General features: G+C 41.9%; 1 protein-coding gene across 9 annotated transcripts in view; it reads right to left on the bottom strand.

Moving 5' to 3' along the window:
• Positions 1-14,192, bottom strand: part of UTRN (utrophin) — a 578,097-nt gene that overhangs the window by 524,061 nt on the left and 39,844 nt on the right. For 5 of the 9 annotated variants that reach the window (XM_008995197.5, XM_008995199.5, XM_008995202.5 and 2 more), the window contains exon 1: positions 492-600. The exons of the other annotated variants lie outside the window; for them this stretch is intronic. In XM_008995197.5, coding sequence (XP_008993445.4) covers positions 492-585 — 94 coding nt within the window. In that variant the 5' untranslated portion in view covers positions 586-600. Of the gene's footprint in view, positions 1-491; positions 601-14,192 lie in introns of those variants that run through there. 9 annotated transcript variants of the gene reach the window in all.

The raw sequence follows: 14,192 nt of genomic DNA, 5'->3' as shown, positions 1-14,192 counted from the left end.
TTTATTCTCCCCTTTCTCAGCTCTAAACTAAGTATTTCAAACAACAAAATGCCTTTTTAGCCAACCAAGTAAATCAAATACCACATAAGATGAGGCCTACCAGTACTCAACACCACAAAGGAGATTTTCCTCTACATGGCAGTAAACAGTCAGCACAGAGTAAGCTATTTGAAAACACAGGGAGGTGAAGTGAAACGCATTTGTTATCACACATTTAGGGATTCTGGAGGCTTTTTCCAAGAAGCCAACAACTCTGGTGAGTTATCACCTCCTGAAGAGAAGCGTGAAGCAGACAGCATTGGTCTCTACTCTCCAGGGTCCGCAACAGACGTGGCAGCAGGAAGGACAGGCTGTCTGTTCCTGTCACCAGCCTGGTCCTGAGCTTTGTTACTTGACACATGAGACTCAGTAAGTGAACGAGAGAGTCATTTTCATAGACATTTCTGATGAAAACCTTTCTGGCTGGAAGTCATGCAAGTTGACAAACTTACCTGGTAATCGCTTGCAAGCCTGGAGAGCTACATGCCCTGGCAAATCCAGTCTGCACTTTTTCCAGCGAAACGTGGTGGCTGCCGGGCCGCTCATCACCTACATCTGCTTAGATGAGGAGGAAAAAGATGTGGAGGAAGTGGACAGCAAAAGCAGCCTCCGAACTGCACCCTGGGATGTCCTGTGTGTGTGGGTTTTTTTTGGGGGGGGAGTGGTTTTTATTTTTCCCACGAGAGGATCTGACTAAACCTAACCCAGCCTCCTCTAAACACCAGACAGGAAGTTACACTTTGCAGTCAGTGAAAACTCCTTAGGTAGGTTTTCTGTTTTTTAATAGTCACAGCTACGGGCCTCTGAATGTTCCTATGACAGAGATTATAACTTTGCTTCCTGTTTTGACAGTGTCAGCTGGGAAGGGGCACTCCACCCACCTCCCTGCCCACTATGTAGATAAATAAAGGTGTTAGAAGGCGTTTGACCTGGATATACAACTGGCCTTAAGAGTTTCGTTACATATTAACTATACCTCAAAGAATGAATTGGACTTATTACTTCACTGTAGTATCTATATATACTTTGGGGAAGTAAAACTCAAAAAGATTTCTTCTTCATCCCTTAGAAATTGCTGTTATGGAAAAATAAACTTAACCACATGCAGCTATAAAGAGGTCGCCATTTAGACTAATTTTTCCAGCCTGTTCTCTTTTGTGGTCACCTTGCTCTCTTTATTATTATTATTTCTTTTTCACTCTTGTCGCCTAGGCTGGAGTGCAATGGCACAATCTTGGCTCACCACAACTTCCACCTCCCTGATTCAAGCAATTCTCATGCCTGAGCCTCCCAAGTAGTTAGGATTACAGGTATGAGCCACCACGCCCAGCTATTTGTTTTGTATTTTTAGTAGAGACGGGGTTTGACCATGTTGGTCAGGCTGGTCTCAAACTCTTGCTGTCACTTCTGCATGTTTCATCCACATACATGCAAAAAGCAAGAAAAACCATTATTCATATAATCACATCTACATTCTAGTCCTACTCTCATTCTTTTTCTTGCTTGTTGTGAAATAGAAATTTTCTACTTTTTTTTTTTTTTTTTTTGAGACAGAGTTTTCCTCTTATTATCCAGGCTGGAGTGCAATGGCACAATCTTGGCTCATCCCAACCTCCACCTCCCAGGTTCAAGTGATTTTCCTGCCTCAGCCTCCTGAGTAGCTGGGATTATAGGCATGAGTCCCTACACCCGGTTGATTTTTGTATTTTTAGTACAGATGGGTTTTTTCGATGTTGGTCAGGCTAGTCTCGAACTCCCAACCTCAGGTGATCCACCCACCTAAAGGCATCTCTCATCTGCTACTGACTGCTATACAGAAAAGAGAAACTGACAGTACTTGCCCTACACTCCTCCTCCTCATCTCTGCATTTTCCTTAGATTAGAAACTGTGTAACTCTGGCAAAATACTCTCTCTCTCTATCTGAGCCTCAGTCTCCAGATCTGTAAAATAGAAGGGCTGACTTCACCGGTCTTCTAGGACTGTCAGAGGGAAACAGACCGGGAAAAGCACCAAGATACAGATGATATCACATAGTCAATACCCAATAAAATATCTGTTTTGCATCAAACTTCATTGATACATAATTCACATAGTATAAAATCAGCTCATGTATGCTGTATAATTTAATGTTTTTTATTATTTTCACAGAGTTCTACAACCCTCACCACAATCAATCCCCATTCCGTAGCCTAAGGCAACCACTAAAATCTATTTCCGGTCTCTGTAGAGTTGCCTATTCTGTACATTTCACATAAAATAAATCATACAGCATATTTTTGGTGACTAGCTTATTTCACTTAGCATAATGTTTTCAAAGTCCATCCATGTTGTCGCATGTATGGGTGTTTCATTTCTTTTTAAAATATTCCATTGTATAGATAGACTATATTTTACTATGTATTTATCAGTTCATGGACATTTGAGTTGTTTTTATCTTTTAGCTAATGCTAGTAATTCTGCTACAAGCTTTTGTGCACAGGTTTTTTATGTGGGCATATATTTTCATGTATCTTGGATGTGTGTGCATGTGTGTGTGTGTATGTGTATGTGTGTGTACCCAGAAGTAGATTTACTGGGGCATATGGCAGTCCTATGCTTAACCTTTGGAAGAACTGCCCGACAGTTTTGCAGAGTGGCTGCATCCTTTTACATTCCCACTAGCAGTGTATGCGGATACCAAATTTCTCCACATCCTCACCAATACTTGTTATTATTTGTCTTTTATTATCACCATCCTACTGGGTATGAAGTGACATTTCATTGTGGTTTAATTTGCATTTCCTTAATGGCTATCGAAACCCATCTTTTATCCATAGCCCAAAACCATCTTTATTTATAGAATCAGGACTAGAAATTCAAAATACAGAACAGCCAGTGAGGTGTGGGCCCCCCTAGTCAGAATGGATACTGACTTCAATGCTGAAGTGAGGTCCTGCAGGTGTCCATCTCTAACAGTGGCTATTTTCTAATAGGAACCAAAGACATTCAATATTTTTCCTGGTGTAGCTGTATGGGTTCACACCAGCTAAATATTGCTGGCCTTCATATTTCTATCTACAGGAAGAGGCTGTGAAAGCAGTTGGCCCTGCTTCCTCTACCAAAGGGTTCTTCTGAAAACTGGTAGGGAAATGAAATTCTAAATGTAAATATGACATTTCAATCTTTATAAATCAGTTCTTTCCACCTGTCTTTCTATATGTGCCTTCCTCTAAAACAGAAACAGGCACAATAAACGCAGCCTTTTGTCAGTAAATAGTCATAACTGTTTATAGGAAGAAACTTTTTTTTTTTGATGGAGTTTCGCCCTTGTTACCCAGGCTGGAGTGCAATGGCGCGATCTCGGCTCACAGCAACCTCCGCCTCCTGGGTTCAGGCAATTCTCCTGCCTCAGCCTCCTGAATAGCTGGGATTACAGGCATGCGCCACCATGCCCAGCTAATTTTTTTGTATTTTTAGTAGAGACGGGGTTTCACCATGTTGACCAGTATGGTCTCGACCTCTTGACCTCGTGATCCACCCGCCTCGGCCTCCCAAAGTGCTGGGATTACAGGCGTGAGCCACCGCGCCTGGCCTTATAGGAAGAAATTTTAGAACAGATGTGATTTAAGATTAAGGATGTCAAATTTTGAAGGTAGCCAAGGAAGTCAAGTCAGGATGTAAAAACTAGCAACAATTTCTCCTTCCCCTTTCAAATTCGTGGTACTGGGAGAACAGTAATTAGTCCAACAAATCTACATCAAAGGGAAGATCTTTTTTTATTCAGACCTTACTGTGTTTGACAAATTCATGTACAATGATGTTAATTGCCTTTTTCCTAATACATTGTATTTTAGGATTTATTTTTTTGATCCCCCTAAAACTAAACAAAACAAAATCTACACAAAGTATAACAAAGAAAATCCAGAAGGCTATTAACTTTCAAAAATAAAAACTTTTTTATTTTTTGCTGTAAGGCCTCAGGCCTTGCAACATGTATTAATAATGACTCATCCATCTTCTAAAAAAGTTTCCATGTCCCAAGGCTGTAATGTGTAAGCCATTGTTTTAGAGCTGACTATGAAACTGACCATTGAACTTTCATATGCCAAATAGAACTTTCCATGGTGAGAAACTTCTAAAACATTCGTATTAAGCTAAGTGGAAATGTCACAATAGCTCAGAAGCAAATAAGGTCTGTAACAGCCAACGTAACTTCTAAACTAGATGCTATGTAGGAAAAGCAAACCATTGAACAAACACAAGTGCAAAGGTTTCACTGGAGTTTCTGTAAATACTTAATGGTGAGAAAAATCAGAAGCTACAATCAGTTTATCTGAAGCTTCTTCTAAAAAGATCGAATAGGAGGGCACTTTTGAAAACTGTTCTGCAATGTCAGGACACACTCTATTCACAGATCCGTTCTTCTGCTGGATTACACGGTGGCCTCATTTTCTAGTTCTTGTGAAATCAATAGACCATTTATGTTGCAAGTATCTGTCTAGGGTATGCACTTTCTTATTCAATCTAGTGTTGACAGCAGTAATCAAATTTTGTTCATACCACTAGCTCTATTATAGCTCAATAGCAACTGGCTGCCAGCCTAGGTCTACTCTCATCAAAAAGGAAAGAAAGAATTGGAGTGGAGAAAGAATTACAGAACAAATTAGCTGAAACTACAGGAGGTGGTGTCAAAGTGAGAGAGGGAAGCAAAGGAATTCAGAAGCTAATCCTCTCTCCACGAAGGAAATATACACCCAGCAGCATCAGCACCACAAAATCCAGGTGAGCTGACCTTGCCCATGAAAGGTGGACGTCTTCTTCATTCTTCCCTGTTATCTGCAAATGCTCTTGGCTTTAAAATTACTATTATAACTATCAGTCCTAACTAACAAACCTATACCTCACCCTGCAGAGCTGCAAACAAGAACTAGAGCCAAACCACACCCTCCAACATCAGGGACATTAAATGCAAGGGACAAGTTATGGTACTTCCCATGAACTCTCCAGACACTGCTGGCTTCAATTTTATAACTCTTCTTTTTTTTCTTGAGATGCAGTCTTGTTCTGTCGCCAGGCTGGAGTGCAGTGGCACAATTTTGACTCACTGCAACCTCCACCTCCCAGGTTCAAGCAATTCTCCTACCTCAGCCTCCTAAGTACCTGGGATTACTAGCACACACCACCATGCTTGAATAATTTTTGTATTTTTAGTAAAGACAGGTTTCACTATGTTGGTCAGTCTGGTCTCAAACTCCTGACCTCAAGAGATATGCCCACTTTGGCATCCTAAAGTACTGGGATTACAGATGTAAGCCACCACACCCATCCTAGAACTCTTCTTTATACACTTACACTAGAGTCAAGCCTTTTTCTCAGGTCAGATTATAAAAAGATGATCTTATGATAGAAACCAGGTCAGCATTTTAAAAAGAAAAAATTGGGAGGGGGTTTAGACCTGACTGAAATTTTACTCAATTTATACTTTTAGACTTCAAATTCTCCAAGAAAACTAGACTTCTGCTAATAGATACTCTCTACTGAAAAGCATCATGGATAATGCCATTCCCTGATAGGACAAACAGCTCTTTTTCTCATTCTTCAAACATTTTATCTTGAAATAATCTTAGATTTATATAAGAAGTGGTAAAAAAGAGTACATGGAATTCTCATATTCTCTTCATCCAACTTTCCCTAATATTACCATCCTACATAACCAGAGTACAATGATCAAAATCAGAGAATTCACACAGATGCAAAACCGTGAACCAATCTATAGATTTTTTTTTAATTTCTAAAATTGCCCCCGTTTCTGGTCCATGATTCAATCCAAGATCACATACAAGCAACACTCCAAAAATTCAAGATGCAATCTTTTCAATAAATTATGCCTATCTAATGAATATTTTTGACCCCTCCAAAAGTTCTACTTCCCTTCATGTCAATGAGGCAGTGTCATCACTGACTTTTGAGTCTTCCCAGAAAGGTTCTTTTCTTCCATAGATCTTGCCTCCATTTCTTATCAGTCAGTTTCATCAACCTTATCCTGTAAACACAAGTCAAATAGTTTCAAAACCCCTTTTCCAAAACCCTAGGGTCAGGGGTGCTGCTGAACCAGAACTCTTCTCATTTGAGAAATGTTATATAGCACAAGTCATATATTACAGTGAAAACAAAAAATAGCAAAATCCAAGGCAATTTCTCTTAATCAAATACATTAATAGTCCTGCACCAAATACATACATTTTATGAAGGATGCCTGAGATACGTAAGGACTTTAAAAGAGTCCCAGCTGTTCAGGCCAGGCATCAACACCCAATGAGTTCAAGTCAAGCTCAAGTTTTCCTGCCAAATGAACTACAAATAAAACGCCTTTTGGTTTTCAGAGGTCTTCTTCAATAGAGTAGCTAAAGATGAAGGATGATGGATCTGTACCTCTGAAATCCACAGTTTTATTCATCTCCTGCCCACCCTCAACACATCCTCTACTTGGTCTCCTGGCAAAGCCACCTGCAATATTCCCTGGGCCTCTAGGGACTCTTCCCTCCAAATCACTCTCCCACAGAGCCCAGAGTGATCTTTCTCATAACCTTCACTTGCCCAGTTTCAAAATGCTTAAAGGGTTCCCATGCAAGGATGGAATCTCATCTGCTTCATGCAGCTCACACAGCTCTCTACGATCGGAACCAAGTCCCATGACTATAATGATCATCTGCACGGCACCCAAGAAGAATGTAAAAATGAAAAAGGCATCAGCTGTCCTCAGGAGTCTCACAATCTAATTAACGCTCCTTAATATTTTCATCAGAGTAAAACTGTTTAGAATACAACTTATCCATAATCAAAGAGCATGTCAGGTTTATTTTAACTCATTTGTGTCTAGCTAGGAAATTCTACCTTAGTTCTTGATCACAATAAAGATAAACAAAATACTTTGTGTTGACATAAAAAGAATTTCCACATGATTTTAACAGGACATGTCTAGAAATACTCATTATGCTACTATTGGTATGGTTCAAAAAATTATAAAAAGCAAATGCCAATAAAAACTTTTTAAAAAACTAACCCAAAAACATAATGTCCAGGATGGTATTTAACAGGCTGAGTAATTTCTCATGCGATTGTTTTTCCAAAGCATGAAGATATAAATAAAATCTGAATTCATGCCTTTGTTTCCATATTAGTATACTAATGGGATTGAATGACATTATAATCAACAAAATTAAGTTAGAGAGAGCTAAATCTAAGCCCCCATCATCAAAGAGCTTAGAAAGTATTCTAGGCTGCGTGAGGTGGCTCATGCCTGTAATTCCAGCACTTTAGGAAGCTAAGGTAGGCAGATCACCTAAGGTCAGGAGTTCGAGACCAACCTGGCCAACTAAGACCCCATCTCTACTAAAAATATAAGAATTAGCCAGGCTTGGTGTCATGTGCCTGTAATCCCAGCTATTCAGGAGGGTGAGGCATGAGAATCACTGGAACCCAGGAGGCAGAGTTTGCAGTAAGCCGAGCTCACGCCACTGCACTCCAGCCTAGGCAACAGAGCAAGACTCCACCTCAAGAAAAAAATAATAATAAAGTATTCCAAACCACACAGAGCCAGACCTCAGAGGCAGACCTTAAAGAGCATGCCAGCAAAAGTGGGAAAATCACATTTAAGTATTGGTTTCATTTTCTAATGTACAGACAAAGACACCCAGTTGGAATGGTAAATTAAAAAGAAAATCCCTAGAAGTTTTATTTCGAGATGAAATTATAACCTTTCTCAGGAAAGCTGCATGCAGGTAGTGAGATTAAGGGGTAGGCAATAACTGTACCAAAGTCCTTAATGAGGGGGTGAAGACAGGTAGTAATAGGGGCACACAGCTTCTCCCTCCACCAGGGGATAGAAGGAGTGTGCTAAGACAGGGGAACTCAGGGTTTCCTCCCAGGGTGGCCCTCTTCTCACAAGTGTGTGTGAGTGTGTGTGTGTCTGTCTGTCTGTTGTGTGTGTGTCTGTGCGTGTGTTGTAGGTGCCAGAGTTTCTCACTGGCAGAGTTGCTTGTAAACGGAAGTGGCAGCTGTCTAAAACCCAGTCCCTCTTCTCACACGTGTGTGTGTGCATGTGTGTGTGATTGTGTGTCTGTGAGTGTGTTGTATGTAGCAGGGTTTTTCACTGACAGAGTTGCTTCTAAACAGAAGTGGCAGCTGTCTGGAAACCAGCCCCTCCTCTCACAAGTGAGTGTGTGTGTGTGTGTGTGTGTGTGTGTGTGGTGTATGTCTGTGTGTTTGTCTGTGTGTGTGTTGTATGTGGCAGGGTTCCTCACTGGCAGTGTTACTTCTAAACACAAATGGCAGCTGTCTGGAACCCAGTAAGGTGAGGCCTCCAGTGGCTGACAGTGTCTGCAGGAGAACATAAAAACACTGCATGGAAGCCAAGTGATGCCACCGCTTAATAGCAGCAGGGTCCCACCTGCCAAGGCCAAGAGCACAACCATACATTAGTGGCTGCTTATAGCAGTCATCCCTGGGAGGACCCCTCTAGCTTAGAACTTCTCACTCTAGTGGCAGGAAAGAAGGCCAAGAGTTCTTCAGGGAGGCAAGAAGTGTCATTTAAGGCAACAGTAAACAAAATCAATAAAACAACCCAAATAGTTCAAAAAGAAAGGAATTTTAAAATATTACTTTAATAAAAAAAGAAACAAGGAGTAATTTATCTGGACTGTCTATATGATCTGTTGTTATAAATCAGATGGCTTCCTGCTGGGCTGTGGAACAAAGGTCAGCAAGTGAATTTTCTCGAAGGATACTTGGTGTAATAGTGGGAAAATTTTCTCCAGTTTCTGGTGAGCTCTAGAATTTTCAATCTTCATGGGAAGATGTGAAGAAGAGACACCTAGAGATTATCCTTTGGTGTTGGCAGGAAAAAAAAAAAAAAACAGTAGGAAAAGTGACCTAATGTCCCACAGGGCCCACCAGCCTGTAAGCCCCAATGTGGTCTTCATAATACTTTTTTCCTTCGTCACCTGCAGTCACAATCTCTACCTCAGAAAACTTGTGCCACTGCCTGTCTTCCGGCTGGCTCACTGCAGGTGAGTGTGCTGATGTCCCCAATCTCTGAACATTGTCATTCAGCTTACCTGTGGAGATGTCGGAGTCTGGATTGCAGTTCCCACCATATCAGCATCACCCTCCATGAGGCAACATTTCCCTGCCTACAACCTGTCTCCCACTGGATACCAACGGCTGCAGCCCAGCAGCCACACCTGTATGCATCTCAACCCTGATCCCAAGATCCTGTGCACTTCCTCCTGCAAATACCCACATGCAAATCTGAGGATGTGGGCTGCTCAGAAGATGTATTAACACATGAGAGTCATCTGTAGATCCTGTTGCACCTGGTACCACACAAAGATAGTCCTGTCCAACCGTGGGCACGCTCACCCACTCTCATGTGTCATATCGCTATTTGGGAATGAGATATCATCGTCTACTTGTGACAACTTAGAGCCAAGAGTGGGGAGACAACGAAGAATCTAGGTGTTCATTAGGCAGAACTGATGCTGAGGAACTAACCAGAAGTATTTCAAATCGGCTCCAGGGGCTAGGCACAGTGGCTCACGCCTGTAATCCCAGCACTTTGGGAGGCCGAGGCGGGTGGATCACGAGGTCAAGAGTTCAAGACCAGCCTGGCCAATATGATGAAACCCCATCTCTACTAAAAATATAAAAACTAGCCAGGCACGGTGGCACACGCCTGTGGTCCCAGCTACTCGGGAGGTTGAAGCAAGCGAATTGCCTGAATCTGGGAGGCAGAGGTTGAAGTGAGCCAAGATTGTGCCATTGCACTCCAGCCTGGGCAACAGAACAAGCCCCCGCCTCCAAAAATAATAATAATAATCAGTTCCAGGATTTCCAAGATGATATTAAGAGGCAGTCAGGTAAGAACTAGAGAATTCAAGTCACAGTTATCACTCAAGAGTTTATTTATGAGCCATGAGATTCAGCAGTGGGTTCCCAGGGCCAGAATTCCTGGAAAGAGCACTTGGAAGAGTCGCTCGGCTGATAGGTTTATGGAGCGCCTACTCTGTTCCATGCAGTACAGCAGTGAAAACGCCGGTTTCCAGGCCAGGCAAGGCAAGTGATATAGACGGAGAGTTGAGGCACCTGCCATATCACTGCCTCAGGAATCAGGCTCAAGTACGGAGGCAGGCCAGAGCATGCCCAAAGGGGGAAGGAGAAGGCAGATGCTGAGGAAACAGGTGGGAGTGAGCACTGCAGAGGCAGGACAGGCACAAACAACCTATTATTAAAATGCTTCGCAGAGTTGCAAAGGAGCAGGTGGCAGATGGGAGGAGGGAACTCAGAAACAATGTTGGAAGGTACAAAGGAGAAAGGGTGATCCAGAAGTAAGACAAATAGAAGCTGATCGCTCTTATGCCAGGGCAGTCCTCAGTGGTGAACAAACCATTCCTGAGCCTGCCAGTCAGGACCACTTATGTGCCATTTTACATTCATCTTCACTTTCCATGAAATTTCTCTCCTCCAGGGAACGTCTATAAAAGTATGAATAAACTGAACGTGACAACGTTGGTTTTAAATTAGGAATGGTAGGCTGGAGGTTGTCAGTGCAGTATGGTACTGGAACTACTGATGTTCCTACTTAATATAATTTGGATATCAGGATATAATTTGGTCTGTATTCACTTTTAGAGATCTCTGAACTTCAAAGTTCATTCCATTTATTTTCACTGGTCCCTGCAAAATTCTTACAAGTTAAGCTGTGTCAATATTTCAACTCTCACTTGAAAAATGAGGTTACTGAGATTTCAGGACACCAAGCAAAACACCAAATTCGTGCTGTGAATGGACTTAACCTCAGGGCCAGGTCCCAGCTATTGAGCCATTCCTTTCGCCACAGCATGCATCTTGCAAAGCAGCTCCCTGGCTTTCAAGAGCATTGCCTAGACCAACATGAAGCCTAGAGATTTCAGAGTTACTTTTATGAAAGTAAATGATACTACGCAGTACCTCCTGTCTTCCTCAGAGTCACAGCCAAACAGCAGATGAAGCCAAAGGAAATACATGTTCCTCAACAGCACTAAGGTTCCAGGTATCAGGGGGCGGCGGCAGCTGCTGAAAGCCGGTTTCACCTCACCCCTCCCCCAGAACCCCAAACTCTGGCAAAAACCCATGCCTCACGCTCTTGAGGCTGCCGGATTATGACTCTTTCAGGGACAGATGACAAAGGGACACAACACTACCACTCCTCGGGGGGCGGTAAAATCATAGCTTTGATGGAAGAGGAAAGTGGTTACTCTTCACAGGAGCTACTAATCTACCCCCACCCCCTCCCAAACACACACACACACCGGAAAGAGGGAGGGGGAAAAGGAAATGAAAGCAAGTGACTCCAGGCTCTGGATTTCATATGCAAGAATAGACGCAACAGGTGCAGCGTTCTGGTGAAACTAAGACGCTCAAAACACCATTTGCCTCCACAGCATGATGAGCCCAGGCACAGAAACCCAACATTAGGCAATGACGTCACAAGTGCAAATCATCATCATTCTCAAGTCAGTAGCAATTTTGCCGGGAAAAAAGAAAAGCATTTCTCTGTGGATACATTACTTCTTTTAATTTACAAGTCCTCTCTTAAAATAGTTTCAAAATAATGTTATGATCAATCATCAATATACTTTTTTTAATGCCTAGTGACTATCACAGTGCCTGGCACATAGTAGCTGTGTGGATAAATATTTACTGAACGAATGAATGAAATGAGAAGTGAACAAAAAATTTTCTTCACAAATAAAGATAACCAAAATCTACACTTATAGTATATGCGTGTATCTTTTTCCCCATTTCTCCAAGAAGAGAACAAATGGTTGGAATCAGTAGCCAAGGACACTGGTTCATCATATTGCTGATGAATACATCAGGAGGTGCAAACCATCCATCCCTAGCTGAAGCTGAGAAGCCCGATCTGCCACCCTTTAGGAGATCTATGCAGGGAATTCCCATCTGCAGAACATCCAGTGGGAAAAACAATCACGATCATTTAAGCAATCCACCTTTAGATTTTCCTTTCATTCAATATGCCATTTTACCTAACATTTTCCACCTACCATTATTAGAGAATTTACAAGATAAATGTTATTGTATAATCTTCATCAACATGATAGACATCACCAGCTCATAATATGTTATGGAAAATATCTTATGCTGTGTGTGACATGTTAAATGAAAAATCTGGGGCCGGGCGCGGTGGCTCAAGCCTGTAATCCCAGCACTTTGGGAGGCCAAGGCGGGTGGATCACGAGGTCAAGAGATCGAGACCATCCTGGTCAACATGGTGAAACCCCGTCTCTACTAAAAATACAAAAAAATAGCTGGGCATGGTGGCGCGTGCCTGTAATCCCAGCTCCTCAGGAGGCTGAGGCAGGAGAATTGCCTGAACCCAGGAGGTGGAGGGTGCGGTGAGCCGAGATTGTGCCATTTCACTCCAGCCTGGGTAACAAGAGCGAAACTCTGTCTCAAAAAAAAAAAAAAAAAAAAAAATCTGAGTATTAATAAGATGCTATAGAAATATCAATGGGAGAATGTCTGTTACAGGAATATTGAATTGAATTAAAATGTTAATGTCCGTCTGGGTGCCGTGGCTCACACCCGTAATCCCAGCACTTTGGGAGGCAGAGGTGGGTGGGTCACCTGAGGTCAGGAGTTCAAAACCAGCCTGGCCAAAATGACAAAACACCGTCTCTACTAAAAATACAAATACAAAAATTAGCTAGGTGTGGTGACAGGAGCCTGTAATCCCAGTTACTTGGGAGGCTGAGACAGGAGAATCCCTTGAACCTGGCAGATGGAGGTTACACTGAGCTAAGATCACACCACTGCACTCCAGCCTGAGTGACAGACAGAATGAGACTCCAGTTTAAATAAATAAATAAAAGATTAATATCAGTGTGAGAACATCACTGATTACATAAGTTGAAGGGTTTCAATAAGTTAAAAATAATGATATTAATTATGAGAATAAAATGTTCAAAGCAAAAGTACAGATAAGAATAGATCACCAAAATTATTAGGAGGTTTTAGACAACTGAGAATACACATACAAAATAGTGTCATAAATAACTTTATAAAATTACTATAAAGAATGGTTTGACTTAATGATACTCTTTGTTCAATTTTTTTTAATCTATGAATTTTTCTTGTGTCTATAACCTAAATATTCTGAGAAGGAGTCCTCTCTTCCCTATTTTTCAATTTAAAGAATCTTTAGATGTTTTTCAAGTTAACTTCCAAAGATCCAAAATGCTCCCACTTTCTTTTACCTTGAGGCAATACCCAAAGGTCTTGACTACAGTTAATGGAGATCCTAAGTGGCTAGATAAGAATTACCTCAAACTTCAAAGAATCAACAGGAATAGCAAGTCCATTACAAGTGCTTTTGTTCTTTTAAGTGACTCTGCCTTTTCATTCATCCATTCACAAGGATCTATCATCCCTACAGAACAGGCACTGTGCAAGGAACTAGGGCCACAACAGTGAACAAGACAATCTTGGTCCCTGCCCATATGGAGAGCACAGTCTTGGGGACCTAACAACACTAAAGTAAACAAACAAATGAACAAAAGCAATGATCAATCTCACGCAGACGGTGAGGACAACAGCACAAAATCTACTTCAGGACAGGCATCGCTGAGTGGACACAATTTCATCCAATGCTCAATCCCAGAAGGAGGAGAAGGAGAGAGCCAAGAGCTGGGGGCCAGTATTGTAGGTGGAGGAAAGACCCTGTAAACAAAGGTTGTTCCCAGAGCTGAAAGCTAACCAGTATGGCTGGATGGGGCAATGATGGCCAGTGAGTAAGGAAGTGCATTACACATTTGAAAATGGCATCTCACCATATGACTCACTGAACATTTGCCTTTCCAAACACTTTCTCCTCAGCCTGGAATTCCTCCCTTCCACATTCTTCTCTGCCACCTTGCAAGTCAATTCTCTGGGAAACATTCCTTGACCTTCCGACAAAGAGCAAAACACCAGGAGTTTATCCTTCCAAACCTGTGGTCCCACAGCACCTAGTATGTATCATGAGTACAGGTCCGACCACGCTGCTGAATCGCTGTGTTCAAAAGCCTGCAAGCAGAGATCCTGTTTGTCTGCTTTCCAGCAGCCTATCACATAA

The sequence above is a fragment of the Callithrix jacchus genome, chromosome 4 (assembly GCF_049354715.1).
Source record: "Callithrix jacchus isolate 240 chromosome 4, calJac240_pri, whole genome shotgun sequence".
NCBI classification, from domain to species: Eukaryota; Metazoa; Chordata; class Mammalia; order Primates; family Cebidae; genus Callithrix; species Callithrix jacchus.
Note: the sequence above shows the minus strand (reverse complement) of the source record. Positions and strands in the feature narration are given on the sequence as shown.